The sequence below is a fragment of the Oncorhynchus masou genome, chromosome 1 (genome assembly GCF_036934945.1).
Source record: "Oncorhynchus masou masou isolate Uvic2021 chromosome 1, UVic_Omas_1.1, whole genome shotgun sequence".
Taxonomy (NCBI): domain Eukaryota; kingdom Metazoa; phylum Chordata; class Actinopteri; order Salmoniformes; family Salmonidae; genus Oncorhynchus; species Oncorhynchus masou.
Window position 1 is genome coordinate 1236452 of NC_088212.1, and position 15156 is coordinate 1251607.

The 15156-nt window shown below is 40.9% G+C and overlaps 1 protein-coding gene across 5 annotated transcripts in view; it reads right to left on the bottom strand.

Annotated features, from left to right (window-relative positions):
* Positions 1-15156, bottom strand: part of slc4a4a (solute carrier family 4 member 4a) — a 423147-nt gene that overhangs the window by 29861 nt on the left and 378130 nt on the right. For 2 of the 5 annotated variants that reach the window (XM_064927513.1, XM_064927439.1), the window contains one exon: positions 1950-2043. The exons of 2 other annotated variants lie outside the window; for them this stretch is intronic. In XM_064927513.1, the coding sequence (XP_064783585.1) occupies positions 1950-2043 (94 nt within the window). The remainder of the gene's footprint in view (positions 1-1949; positions 2044-15156) is intronic. One more of the 5 variants, XM_064927597.1, reaches the window with a different exon arrangement.

Sequence of the window (15156 nt, forward strand, 5' to 3'; positions counted from 1 at the left end):
TACAGAGAGCTGGTAGTCCCATCCACCAAACTACCAGGTGTGAAACAGGGAAGGGACTCGGGGGGTATGCTAATTTGGTATAGAGCAGACCTAACTCACTCCATTAAATTTATCAAAACAGGAACATTCTACATTTGGCTAGAAATTCAAAAGGAAATTATCCTAACAGAGAAAAATGTCCTCCTGTGTGCTACCTATATCCCCCCACTAGAATCCCCATATTTTAATGAAGACAGCTTCTCCATCCTGGAGGGGAAATCAATCATTTCCAGGCCCAGGGACATGTACTAGTCTGTGGCGACCTAAATGCCAGAACGACAAGAACCTGACACCCTCAGCACACAGGGGGACAAACACCTGCCTGGAGGTGACAGCATTCCCTCCCCGTATGCCCCCTAGGCACAACTATGACAACATAACCAACAAAAACGGGTCACAACTCCTGCAGCTCTGTCGCACGCTGGGTATGTACATAGTCAATGGTAGGCTTCGAGGGGACTCCTATGGTAGGTACACCTATAGCTCATCTCTTGGCAGTAGTACTGTAGACTACTTTATCACTGACCTCAACCCAGAGTCTCTCAGAGCGTTCACAGTCAGCCCATTGACACCCCTATCAGACCACAGCAAAATCACAGTCTACCTAAACAGAGCAATACTCAATCATGAGGCATCAAAGCCAAAGGAACTGAGTAACATTAAGAAATGCTATAGATGGAAGGAATGCAGTTTGGAAACCTACCAAAAAACAATTAGGCAACAACAAATTCAATACCTTTTAGACAATTTCCTTGGAAAAACTTTCCACTGTAATAGTGAAGGTGTAAACTTGGCAGTAGAAAATCTTAACCATATATTCGACCTCTCAGCTTCCCTATCAAATCTAAAAATCTCAAATAGAAAACCGAAGAAAATTAACAACAATGACAAATGGTTTGATGAAGAATGCAAAATTCTAAGAAAGAAATTGAGAAACCTGTCCAACCAAAAATATAGAGACCCGGAAAACCTGAGTCTACGCCTTCACTATGGTGAATCACTAAAACAATACAGAAATACACTACGGAAAAAGAAGGAACAGCATGTCAGAAATCAGCTCAATGTAATTGAAGAATCCATAGACTCTAACCACTTCTGGGAAAATTGGAAAACACTAAACAAACAACAGCACGAAGAATTATCTATCCAAAATGGAGATGTATGGGTAAACCACTTCTCCAATCTTTGTGGCTCTATAACAAAGAATAAAGAGCAAAAACATATACATGATCAAATACAGATCTTAGAATTAACTATTAAAGACTACCAGAACCCACTGGATTCTCCAATAACATTGAATGAGTTACAGGACAAAATAAAAACCCTCCAACCCAAAAAGGCCTGTGGTGTTGATGGTATCCTCAATGAAATGATCAAATATACAGACAACAAATTCCAATTGGCTATACTAAAACTCTTTAACATCATCCTTAGCTCTGGCATCTTTCCCAATATTAGGGAGACAGAGAGAGAGAGAGAGAGAGAGAGAGAGAGAGAGAGAGAGAGAGAGAGAGAGAGAGAGACAGAGAGAGCGGGAGAGAGACTTTCGAGTCATGCAGAGAGAACCAGTAAGTGACAGACGGACACCTCCCCCACTAAAACCTCTGAAGGCAGAGAGAGAGAGAGGGAGACAGAGAGAGAGAGAGAGAGAGAGAGAGAGAGGGGAGAGACTTTAGAATCATGCAGAGAGAACCAGTAAGTGACAGACGGACACCTCCCCCACTAAAACCTCTGAAGGCAGAGAGAGAGAGAGAGGGAGACAGAGAGAGAGAAAGAGGGAGACAGAGAGAGAGAGAGAGAGAGAGAGAGAGAGAGAGAGAGGGAGAGGGAGAGAGAGACTGCAGAGCAGAGTAGGAGTGAAAGTGGAGGAGGAGGTTCTTCCATCCGTTAGACAGGACAGCTCTACTCACTGGCGGATGCTTTATTACCTAAGAAAGGTTCCTGCTCCATCATGTCCATGGGGATCTTAATGCTGGGGACATTCTCAGTGTAGGGGAAGTCAGACTGTAGGGGACATAGCAACAAATAGTGACTGTAGGGGACAGAGCAACATGGTCTAACTGTACATAGCAACATAAACTCTGACTGTACATAGCAACAGATGATAATCAGACTGCAGGGGACATAGCAACAGAAACTCTTGACTGTTGGGTAAAAATAACACATCATCTGACTGTAGAGACCCAGCAACAGAGTCTGACTGTAGAGGACATAGCAACAGAAACTCTGACTGTTGGGTAAAAATAACATATCATCTGACTGTAGGGGACATAGCAAAACTCTGAACGTTGGGGACATACTAATAAATACTCTGACTGTAAGGGACAGAGCAACAGAGTGTGATTGTACCTAGCAACATGTACTCTGACGGTAGTTGACATAGCAACAGATTCTCTGACTGTAGGGGACATAACATCATATACTCTGACTGTAGGGGAAATAGCAACAGATATTCTGACTGTAGGGGACATAGCAACACTCTGACTGTAGGGGACAAAACAACAGATACTCTGACTGCAGGTGACATAGCAACATATATTCTGACTGTAGGGGACATAGCAACAGATGTCTGACTGCAAGGGACATAGCAACAGAAACTCTGACTGTTGGGTAAAAATAACATATCATCTGACTGTAGAGACCTAGCAACAGAGTCTGACTGTATGGGACAGAGCAACAGAGTGTCATTGTACCTAGCAACATGTACTCTGACGGTAATTGACATAGCAACAGAGTCTGACTGTGGCTAGCAACATATACTCAAACTGTAGGGGACATAGCAACACATACTCTGACTGTTGGGGACATAGCAACAGATTATCTGACTGTAGGGGACACAGCAACAGATAATCTGACTGTAGGGGACATAGCAACATATTATCTGACTATAGGGAACATAGCAACATGTACTCTGACTGTAGGGGACATAGCATCATATACTCTGACTGTAGGGGAAATAGCAACAGATATTCTGACTGTAGGGGACATAGCAACACTCTGACTGTAGGGGACAAAACAACAGATACTCTGACTGCAGGTGACATAGCAACAGATACTCTGACTGTAGGGGACATAGCAACAGAAACTCTGACTGTTGGGTAAAAATAACATATCATCTAACTGTAGAGACCTAGCAACAGAGTCTGACTGTAGGGGACAGAGCAACAGAGTGTGATTGTACCTAGCAACATGTACTCTGATGGTAGTTGACATAGCAACAGAGTCTGACTGTGCCTAGCAACATATACTCAAACTGTAGGGGACATAGCAACACATACTCTGACTGTAGGGGACATAGAAACAGATAATCTGACTGTAGGGGACATAGCAACAGATTATCTAACTGTAGGGGACATAGCAACACTCTGGCTGTAGGGGACAAAGCAACAGATACTCTGACTATAGGGGACATAGTAATAAATACTCTGACTGTAGGGGACATAGAAACAGATAATCTGACTGTATGGGACATAGCAACAGATTATCTGACTGTAGGGGACACAGCAACAGATAATCTGACTGTAGTGGACATAGCAACATATTATCTGACTATAGGGAACATAGCAACATGTACTCTGACTGTAGGGGACATAGCATCATATACTCTGACTGTAGGGGAAATAGGAACAGTTATTCTGACTGTAGGGGACATAGCAACACTCTGACTGTATGGGACAAAACAACAGATACTCTGACTGCAGGTGACATAGCAACAGATACTCTGACTGTAGGGGACATAGCAACAGAGTCTGACTGTAGGGGACAGAGCAACAGAGTGTGATTGTACCTAGCAATATGTACTCTGATGGTAGTTGACATAGCAACAGAGTCTGACTGTGCCTAGCAACATATACTCAAACTGTAGGGGACATAGCAACACATACTCTGACTGTAAGGGACATAGCAACAGATTCTCTGACTGTAGGGGACATAGAAACAGATAATCTGACTGTAGGGGACATAGCAACAGATTATCTAACTGTAGGGGACATAGCAACACTCTGGCTGTAGAGGACAAAGCAACAGATACTCTGACTCTAGGGGACATAGTAAAAAATAATCTGACTGTAGGGGACATAGTAAACAATTATCTGACTGTAGCGGACATAGTAATACATACTCGGACAGTGGGGGGCATAGCAACATATACTCTGACTATAGGGGACATAGTAATTTATACTCTGACTGTAGGGGACATAGCAACAGATACTCTGACTGTAGGGGACATAGTAATTTATACTCTGACTATAGGGGACATAGCAACAGAAACTCTGACTATAGGGGACATAGCAACAGAAACTCTGACTGTAGGGGGCATGGTAATTTATACTCTGACTGTAGGGGACATAGCAACAGAAACTCTATAACCTAACACTGATCTCCAACAATGATAGAATCTAAAGCAGATCAACAACAATATAGCCTAACCCTGATTTATATAATAGTGATATAATCTAAACTGATCTACAACAATGATTGACCTAACACTGATCTCCAACAATGATACAACCTAACCCTGATCTTGAACAATGATAGAACCTAACCCTGATTTAGAAAAACAATATGACCTAACCCTGATTTACAAAAATGATAGACACTAAACCTAATCTAGAACAATGATAGAACCTAACACTGATTTAGAACAATGACTGAACCTAACCCTGATTTAGAACAATGATAGAACCTAACCCTGATCGACAACAATAATAGAACCTAACCCTGATCTAGAACAATGACCTTACCCTGATTTAGAACAATGAAGGCATCTAAAGCTGATCTAGAACAATGATGGACTCTAACCATGATCTAAGACAATAATAGAACCTAACCCTGATTTAGAACAACGATAGCATCTAAAGCTCATGTAGAACAATGATAGAACCTAACCTTGATCTACAACAATGACAGAACCTAACCCTGATCTAGAACAATGATAGAGCCTACTCCTGATTTAGAAACATGATAGAATCTAAACCTGATTTAGAACAATGGTAGAATCTAAAGCTGATCTGAAACAATTGTAAAACCTAAACCTGATTTAGAACACTGATAGAATCTAACGCTGATTTATAAAAATGAATCAACATAACACTAATCTAGAACAAGGATATAATCTAAAGCTAATTTAGAACAATGATAAAACATAACAATGATCAAGAACAATAATATAACCTAACCCTGATCTCCAACAATGATAGAACCTAACTCTGATCTAGAACAACGATAGAACCTAATAATTATTTAAAACAATAATAGAATCTAAAACTGACTACAACAATGATAGAACCTAACCTTAATCTAGGATAATGATTGAACCTAATCGTGATTTACAACAACAATAGAACCTAACGCTGATCAAGAACAATGATAGTATCTAACCCTGATCTACAACAATGATTGAACTTAACCCTGATCTACAGCAATGATTGAACGAAATCCTGATTTAGAACAATGATATAATCTAACCCAAATCCAGAACAATCCAAGACCTAACTCTGATCTCCAACAATGATAGAATCTAAAGCTGATTTAGAACAATATAATCTAAAACTGATATACAACAATGATAGAACCTAACCTTGATATACAACAATGATATAACCTAACTTTGGATTCCAACAATGATAGAATCTAAAGCTGATTTACAACAATGGCACAACATAACACTGATCTAGAACAATGACATAATCTAAAGCTGATCTATAACAATGATATAACCTAACCCTGATCTACAACAATGATAGAACCTAACCCTGATCTATAACAATGATATAACCTAACCCTGATCTACAACAATGATACAACCTAACCCTGATCTAGAACAAGGATAGCACCTAACCCTATTTAGATTTAGAACATATAACAATGATATAACCTAACCCTGATCTACAACAATGATAGAACCTAACCCTGATCTAGAACAAGGATAGCACCTAACCCTATTTAGATTTAGAACATATAACAATGATATAACAATTGCATATTATCGTATTTCGTCGTCCTAACGTATCTGCCCAGCAGCTAGCTAAGCAGCTAGCTAACATCCACTGTCCACTAGCACTGTAGAAACTATTACACTCAACTGAACGACTCGATTAGCGTAGTGTCAGCTAGCTACATAGTTGTCTTCGCTGTCTTCGTATCCAAGATAATTGTGCAGTTTAGAGTGTGTAGACTTAGAGTGATTATCTTAATTTACCGAGGTTAGCTAGCCAGCTATTTGTCGTCCTTAACGTAGGAAATGCTGCTAGCTAGCTAGCCAACAGCTAGCCAACCTCTACCGAATTGAACTCCAACTACCCGGTCAACATTCCGCGTCGCTCCACAGGTAGTATCACATTTTTCATTTCACTTCATTACAGTACAACGGTTTGATTTGTTTGATCGTAGCTAGCCAGCTACATAGCCGTCTTTGTATCTAAGACAATTGTGTAGTCTAGAGCGATTTTCTAGGTTAGCTGGCCAGCTATTGTCGGTCTTTCAACGTAGCTAGCCAGCTAGACCCCGAATAGCAGCACTGTAGTAACTATTACAGTACAACGGTTTGTTTTGTTTGATCGTAGCTAGCTAGCTACATAGCCGTCTTTGTATCTAAGACAATTGTGTAGCCTAGAGCGATTTTCTAGGTTAGCTGGCCAGCTATTGTCGTTCTCTTAACGTAGCTAGCCAGCTAGCCCCCGAATAGCAGCACTGTAGTAACTATTACAGTACAACGGTTTGTTTTGTTTGATCGTAGCTAGCTAGCTACATAGCCGTCTTTGTATCTAAGTCAATTGTTTAGCCTAGAGCGATTTTCTAGGTTAGCTACATCGCAGCCACTACCAGCTAGCCTACTCCAGCAGTACTGTATCATTTCAATCATTTTAGTCTATAAGATTCTTGCTACGTAAGCTTAACTTTCTGAACATTCGAGACGTGTAGTCCACTTGTCATTCCAATCTCCTTTGCATTAGCGTAGCCTCTTCTGTACCCTGTCAACTATGTGTCTATCTATCCCTGTTCTCTCCTCTCTGCACAGACCATACAAACGCTCCACACCGCATGGCCGCGGCCACCCTAATCTGGTGGTCCCAGCGCGCACGACCCACGTGGAGTTCCTGGTCTCCGGTAGCCTCTGGAACTGCCGATCTGCGGCCAACAAGGCAGAGTTCATCTCAGCCTATGCCTCCCTCCAGTCCCTCGACTTCCTGGCACTGACGGAAACATGGATCACCACAGATAACACTGCTACTCCTACTGCTCTCTCTTCGTCCGCCCACGTGTTCTCGCACACCCCGAGAGCTTCTGGTCAGCGGGGTGGTGGCACCGGGATCCTCATCTCTCCCAAGTGGTCATTCTCTCTCTCTCCCCTTACCCATCTATCTATCGCCTCCTTTGAATTCCATGCTGTCACAGTTACCAGCCCTTTCAAGCTTAACATCCTTATCATTTATCGCCCTCCAGGTTCCCTCGGAGAGTTCATCAATGAGCTTGATGCCTTGATAAGCTCCTTTCCTGAGGACGGCTCACCTCTCACAGTCCTGGGCGACTTTAACCTCCCCACGTCTACCTTTGACTCATTCCTCTCTGCCTCCTTCTTTCCACTCCTCTCCTCTTTTGACCTCACCCTCTCACCTTCCCCCCTACTCACAAGGCAGGCAATACGCTCGACCTCATCTTTACTAGATGCTGTTCTTCCACTAACCTCATTGCAACTCCCCTCCAAGTCTCCGACCACTACCTTGTATCCTTTTCCCTCTCGCTCTCATCCAACACTTCCCACACTGCCCCTACTCGGATGGTATCGCGCCGTCCCAACCTTCGCTCTCTCTCCCCCGCTACTCTCTCCTCTTCCATCCTATCATCTCTTCCCTCTGCTCATACCTTCTCCAACCTTTCTCCTGAGTCTGCCTCCTCAACCCTCCTCTCTTCCCTTTCTGCATCCTTTGACTCTCTATGTCCCCTATCCTCCAGGCCGGCTCGGTCCTCCCCTCCCGCTCCGTGGCTCGATGACTCATTGCGAGCTCACAGAACAGAGCTCCGGGCAGCCGAGCGGAAATGGAGGAAAACTCGCCTCCCTGCGGACCTGGCATCCTTTCACTCCCTCCTCTCTACATTTTCCTCCTCTGTCTCTGCTGCTAAAGCCACTTTCTACCACTCTAAATTCCAAGCATCTGCCTCTAACCCTAGGAAGCTCTTTGCCACCTTCTCCTCCCTCCTGAATCCTCCTCCCCCTCCCCCTCCTCCCTCTCTGCAGATGACTTCGTCAACCATTTTGAAAAGAAGGTCGACGACATCCGATCCTCGTTTGCTAAGTCAAACGACACCGCTGGTTCTGCTCACACTGCCCTACCCTGTGCTCTGACCTCTTTCTCCCCTCTCTCTCCAGATGAAATCTCGCTTCTTGTGACGGCCGGCCACCCAACAACCTGCCCGCTTGACCCTATCCCCTCCTCTCTTCTCCAGACCATTTCCGGGGACCTTCTCCCTTACCTCACCTCGCTCATCAACTCATCCCTGACCGCTGGCTACGTCCCTTCCGTCTTCAAAGAGCGAGAGTTGCACCCCTTCTGAAAAAACCTACACTCGATCCCTCCGATGTCAACAACTACAGACCAGTATCCCTTCTTTCTTTTCTCTCCAAAACTCTTGAACGTGCCGTCCTTGGCCAGCTCTCCCGCTATCTCTCTCAGAATGACCTTCTTGATCCAAATCAGTCAGGTTTCAAGACTAGTCATTCAACTGAGACTGCTCTTCTCTGTATCACGGAGGCGCTCCGCACTGCTAAAGCTAACTCTCTCTCCTCTGCTCTCATCCTTCTAGACCTATCGGCTGCCTTCGATACTGTGAACCATCAGATCCTCCTCTCCACCCTCTCCGAGTTGGGCATCTCCGGCGCGGCCCACGCTTGGATTGCGTCCTACCTGACAGGTCGCTCCTACCAGGTGGCGTGGCGAGAATCTGTCTCCTCGCCACGCGCTCTCACCACTGGTGTCCCCCAGGGCTCTGTTCTAGGCCCTCTCCTATTCTCGCTATACACCAAGTCACTTGGCTCTGTCATAACCTCACATGGTCTCTCCTATCATTGCTATGCAGACGACACACAATTAATCTTCTCCTTTCCCCCTTCTGATGACCAGGTGGCGAATCGCATCTCTGCATGTCTGGCAGACATATCAGTGTGGATGACGGATCACCACCTCAAGCTGAACCTCGGCAAGACGGAGCTGCTCTTCCTCCCGGGGAAGGACTGCCCGTTCCATGATCTCGCCATCACGGTTGACAACTCCATTGTGTCCTCCTCCCAGAGCGCTAAGAACCTTGGCGTGATCCTGGACAACACCCTGTCGTTCTCAACCAACATCATGGCGGTGGCCCGTTCCTGTAGGTTCATGCTCTACAACATCCGCAGAGTACGACCCTGCCTCACACAGGAAGCGGCGCAGGTCCTAATCCAGGCACTTGTCATCTCCCGTCTGGATTACTGCAACTCGCTGTTGGCTGGGCTCCCTGCCTGTGCCATTAAACCCCTACAACTCATCCAGAACGCCGCAGCCCGTCTGGTGTTCAACCTTCCCAAGTTCTCTCACGTCACCCCGCTCCTCCGCTCTCTCCACTGGCTTCCAGTTGAAGCTCGCATCCGCTACAAGACCATGGTGCTTGCCTACGGAGCTGTGAGGGGAACGGCACCGCAGTACCTCCAGGCTCTGATCAGGCCCTACACCCAAGCAAGGGCACTGCGTTCATCCACCTCTGGCCTGCTCGCCTCCCTACCATTGAGGAAGTACAGTTCCCGCTCAGCCCAGTCAAAACTGTTCGCTGCTCTGGCCCCCCAATGGTGGAACAAACTCCCTCACGACGCCAGGACAGCGGAGTCAATCACCACCTTCCGGAGACACCTGAAACCCCACCTCTTCAAGGAATACCTAGTATAAGATAAGTAATCCTTCTCACCACCCCCCCCTTAATGATTTAGATGCACTATTGTAAAGTGGCTGTTCCACTGGATGTCAGAAGGTGAATTCACCAATTTGTAAGTCGCTCTGGATAAGAGCGTCTGCTAAATGACTTAAATGTAAATGTAAACCTAACCATGATCTACAACAATGATAGAACCTAAGCCTAATCTAGAACAATGACAGAATCTAAAGGTGATCAAGAACAATGATTGAACCTAACCCTGATCTAGAACAAGGATATAATATAACCCTGATCTACAACAATGATATAATATAACCCTGATCTAGAACAAGGATATAATATAACCCTGATCTACAACAATGATAGAACATAACCCTGATCTACAACAATGACAGAACATAACCCTGATCTAGAACAAGGATATAATATAACCCTGATCTACAACAATGATAGAACATAACCCTGATCTACAACGAGGATATAATATAACCCTGATCTAGAACAATGATAGAACATAACCCTGATCTACAACAAGGATATAATATAACCCTGATCTAGAACAATGATAGAACATAACCATGATCTACAACATGGATATAATATAACCCTGATCTACAACAATGATAGAACATAACCCTGATCTAGAACAAGGATATAATATAACCCTGATCTACAACAATGATAGAACATAACCCTGATCTACAACAAGGATATAATATAACCCTGATCTACAACAATGATAGAACATAACCCTGATCTACAACAAGGATATAATATAACCCTGATCTACAACAATGATAGAACATAAACCTGATCTACAACGAGGATTTAATATAACCCTGATCTACAACAATGATAGAACATAACCCTGATCTACAACAAGGATATAATATAACCCTGATCTACAACAATGATAGAACATAACCCTGATCTAGAACAAGGATATAATATAACCCTGATCTACAACAATGATAGAACATAACCCTGATCTACAACGAGGATATAATATAACCCTGATCTACAACAATGATAGAACATAACCCTGATCTAGAACAAGGATATAATATAACCCTGATCTACAACAATGATAGAACATAACCCTGATCTACAACAAGGATATAATATAACCCTGATCTACAACAATGATAGAACATAACCCTGATCTACAACAAGGATTTAATATAACCCTGATCTAGAACAATGATAGAACATAACCCTGATCTAGAACAAGGATATAATATAAACCTGATCTACAGCAATGATAGAACATAACCCTGATCTACAACAAGGATATAATATAACCCTGATCTACAACAATGATAGAACATAACCCTGATCTACAACAATGATAGAATATAACCCTGTTCTACAACAATGATAGAACATAACCCTGATCTACAACAATGAAAGAACATAACCCTGATCTACAACAAGGATATAATATAACCCTGATCTACAACAATGATAGAACATAAACCTGATCTACAACGAGGATTTAATATAACCCTGATCTACAACAATGATAGAACATAACCCTGATCTACAACAAGGATATAATATAACCCTGATCTACAACAATGATAGAACATAACCCTGATCTAGAACAAGGATATAATATAACCCTGATCTACAACAATGATAGAACATAACCCTGATCTACAACGAGGATATAATATAACCCTGATCTACAACAATGATAGAACATAACCCTGATCTAGAACAAGGATATAATATAACCCTGATCTCCAACAATGATAGAACATAACCCTGATCTACAACAAGGATATAATATAACCCTGATCTACAACAATGATAGAACATAACCCTGATCTACAACAAGGATTTAATATAACCCTGATCTAGAACAATGATAGAACATAACCCTGATCTAGAACAAGGATATAATATAAACCTGACCTACAGCAATGATAGAACATAACCCTGATCTACAACAAGGATATAATATAACCCTGATCTACAACAATGATAGAACATAACCCTGATCTACAACAATGATAGAATATAACCCTGTTCTACAACAATGATAGAACATAACCCTGATCTACAACAATGAAAGAACATAACCCTGATCTACAACAAGGATATAATATAACCCTGATCTACAACAATGATAGAACATAACCCTGATCTACAACGAGGATTTAATATAACCCTGATCTACAACAATGATAGAACATAACCCTGATCTACAACGAGGATATAAGATAACCCTGATCTACAACAATGATATAATATAACCCTGATCTAGAACAAGGATATAATATAACCCTGATCTACAACAATGATAGAACATAACCCTGATCTACAACAATGATAGAACATAACCCTGATCTAGAACAAGGATATAATATAACCCTGATCTACAACAATGATAGAACATAACCCTGATCTACAACGAGGATATAATATAACCCTGATCTAGAACAATGATAGAACATAACCCTGATCTACAACAAGGATATAATATAACCCTGATCTACAACAATGATAGAATATAACCCTGTTCTACAACAATGATAGAACATAACCCTGATCTACAACAATGAAAGAACATAACCCTGATCTACAACAAGGATATAATATAACCCTGATCTACAACGAGGATATAATATAACCCTGATCTACAACAATGATATAATATAACCCTGATCTAGAACAAGGATATAATATAACCCTGATCTACAACAATAATAGAACATAACCCTGATCTACAACAATGATAGAACATAACCCTGATCTACAACGAGGATTTAATATAACCCTGATCTACAACAATGATAGAACATAACCCTGATCTACAACGAGGATATAATATAACCCTGATCTACAACAATGATATAATATAACCCTGATCTAGAACAAGGATATAATATAACCCTGATCTACAACAATAATAGAACATAACCCTGATCTACAACAATGATAGAACATAACCCTGATCTAGAACAAGGATATAATATAACCCTGATCTACAACAATGATAGAACATAACCCTGATCTACAACGAGGATATAATATAACCCTGATCTAGAACAATGATAGAACATAACCCTGATCTACAACGAGGATATAATATAACCCTGATCTAGAACAATGATAGAACATAACCATGATCTACAACAAGGATATAATATAACCCTGATCTACAACAATGATAGAACATAACCCTGATCTAGAACAAGGATATAATATAACCCTGATCTACAACAATGATAGAACATAACCCTGATCTACAACAAGGATATAATATAACCCTGATCTACAACAATGATAGAACATAACCCTGATCTACAACGAGGATTTAATATAAACCTGATCTAGAACAATGATATAATATAACCCCGATCTAGAACAATGATAGAACATAACCCTGATCTACAACAAGGATATAATATAACCCTGATCTACAACAATGATAGAACATAACCCTGATCTACAACAAGGATATAATATAACCCTGATCTACAACAATGATAGAACATAAACCTGATCTACAACGAGGATTTAATATAACCCTGATCTACAACAATGATAGAACATAACCCTGATCTACAACAAGGATATAATATAACCCTGATCTACAACAATGATAGAACATAACCCTGATCTAGAACAAGGATATAATATAACCCTGATCTACAACAATGATAGAACATAACCCTGATCTACAACGAGGATATAATATAACCCTGATCTACAACAATGATAGAACATAACCCTGATCTAGAACAAGGATATAATATAACCCTGATCTACAACAATGATAGAACATAACCCTGATCTACAACAAGGATATAATATAACCCTGATCTACAACAATGATAGAACATAACCCTGATCTACAACAAGGATTTAATATAACCCTGATCTAGAACAATGATAGAACATAACCCTGATCTAGAACAAGGATATAATATAAACCTGATCTACAGCAATGATAGAACATAACCCTGATCTACAACAAGGATATAATATAACCCTGATCTACAACAATGATAGAACATAACCCTGATCTACAACAATGATAGAATATAACCCTGTTCTACAACAATGATAGAACATAACCCTGATCTACAACAATGAAAGAACATAACCCTGATCTACAACAAGGATATAATATAACCCTGATCTACAACAATGATAGAACATAACCCTGATCTACAACGAGGATTTAATATAACCCTGATCTACAACAATGATAGAACATAACCCTGATCTACAACGAGGATATAAGATAACCCTGATCTACAACAATGATATAATATAACCCTGATCTAGAACAAGGATATAATATAACCCTGATCTACAACAATGATAGAACATAACCCTGATCTACAACAATGATAGAACATAACCCTGATCTAGAACAAGGATATAATATAACCCTGATCTACAACAATGATAGAACATAACCCTGATCTACAACGAGGATATAATATAACCCTGATCTAGAACAATGATAGAACATAACCCTGATCTACAACAAGGATATAATATAACCCTGATCTACAACAATGATAGAATATAACCCTGTTCTACAACAATGATAGAACATAACCCTGATCTACAACAATGAAAGAACATAACCCTGATCTACAACAAGGATATAATATAACCCTGATCTACAACAATGATAGAACATAACCCTGATCTACAACGAGGATTTAATATAACCCTGATCTACAACAATGATAGAACATAACCCTGATCTACAACGAGGATATAATATAACCCTGATCTACAACAATGATATAATATAACCCTGATCTAGAACAAGGATATAATATAACCCTGATCTACAACAATGATAGAACATAACCCTGATCTACAACAATGATAGAACATAACCCTGATCTAGAACAAGGATATAATATAACCCTGATCTACAACAATGATAGAACATAACCCTGATCTACAACGAGGATATAATATAACCCTGATCTAGAACAATGATAGAACATAACCCTGATCTACAACAAGGATATAATATAACCCTGATCTAGAACAATGATAGAACATAACCATGATCTACAACAAGGATATAATATAACCCTGATCTACAACAATGATAGAACATAACCCTGATCTAGAACAAGGATATAATATAACCCTGATCTACAACAATGATAGAACATAACCCTGATCTACAACAAGGATATAATATAACCCTGATCTACAACAATGATAGAACATAAC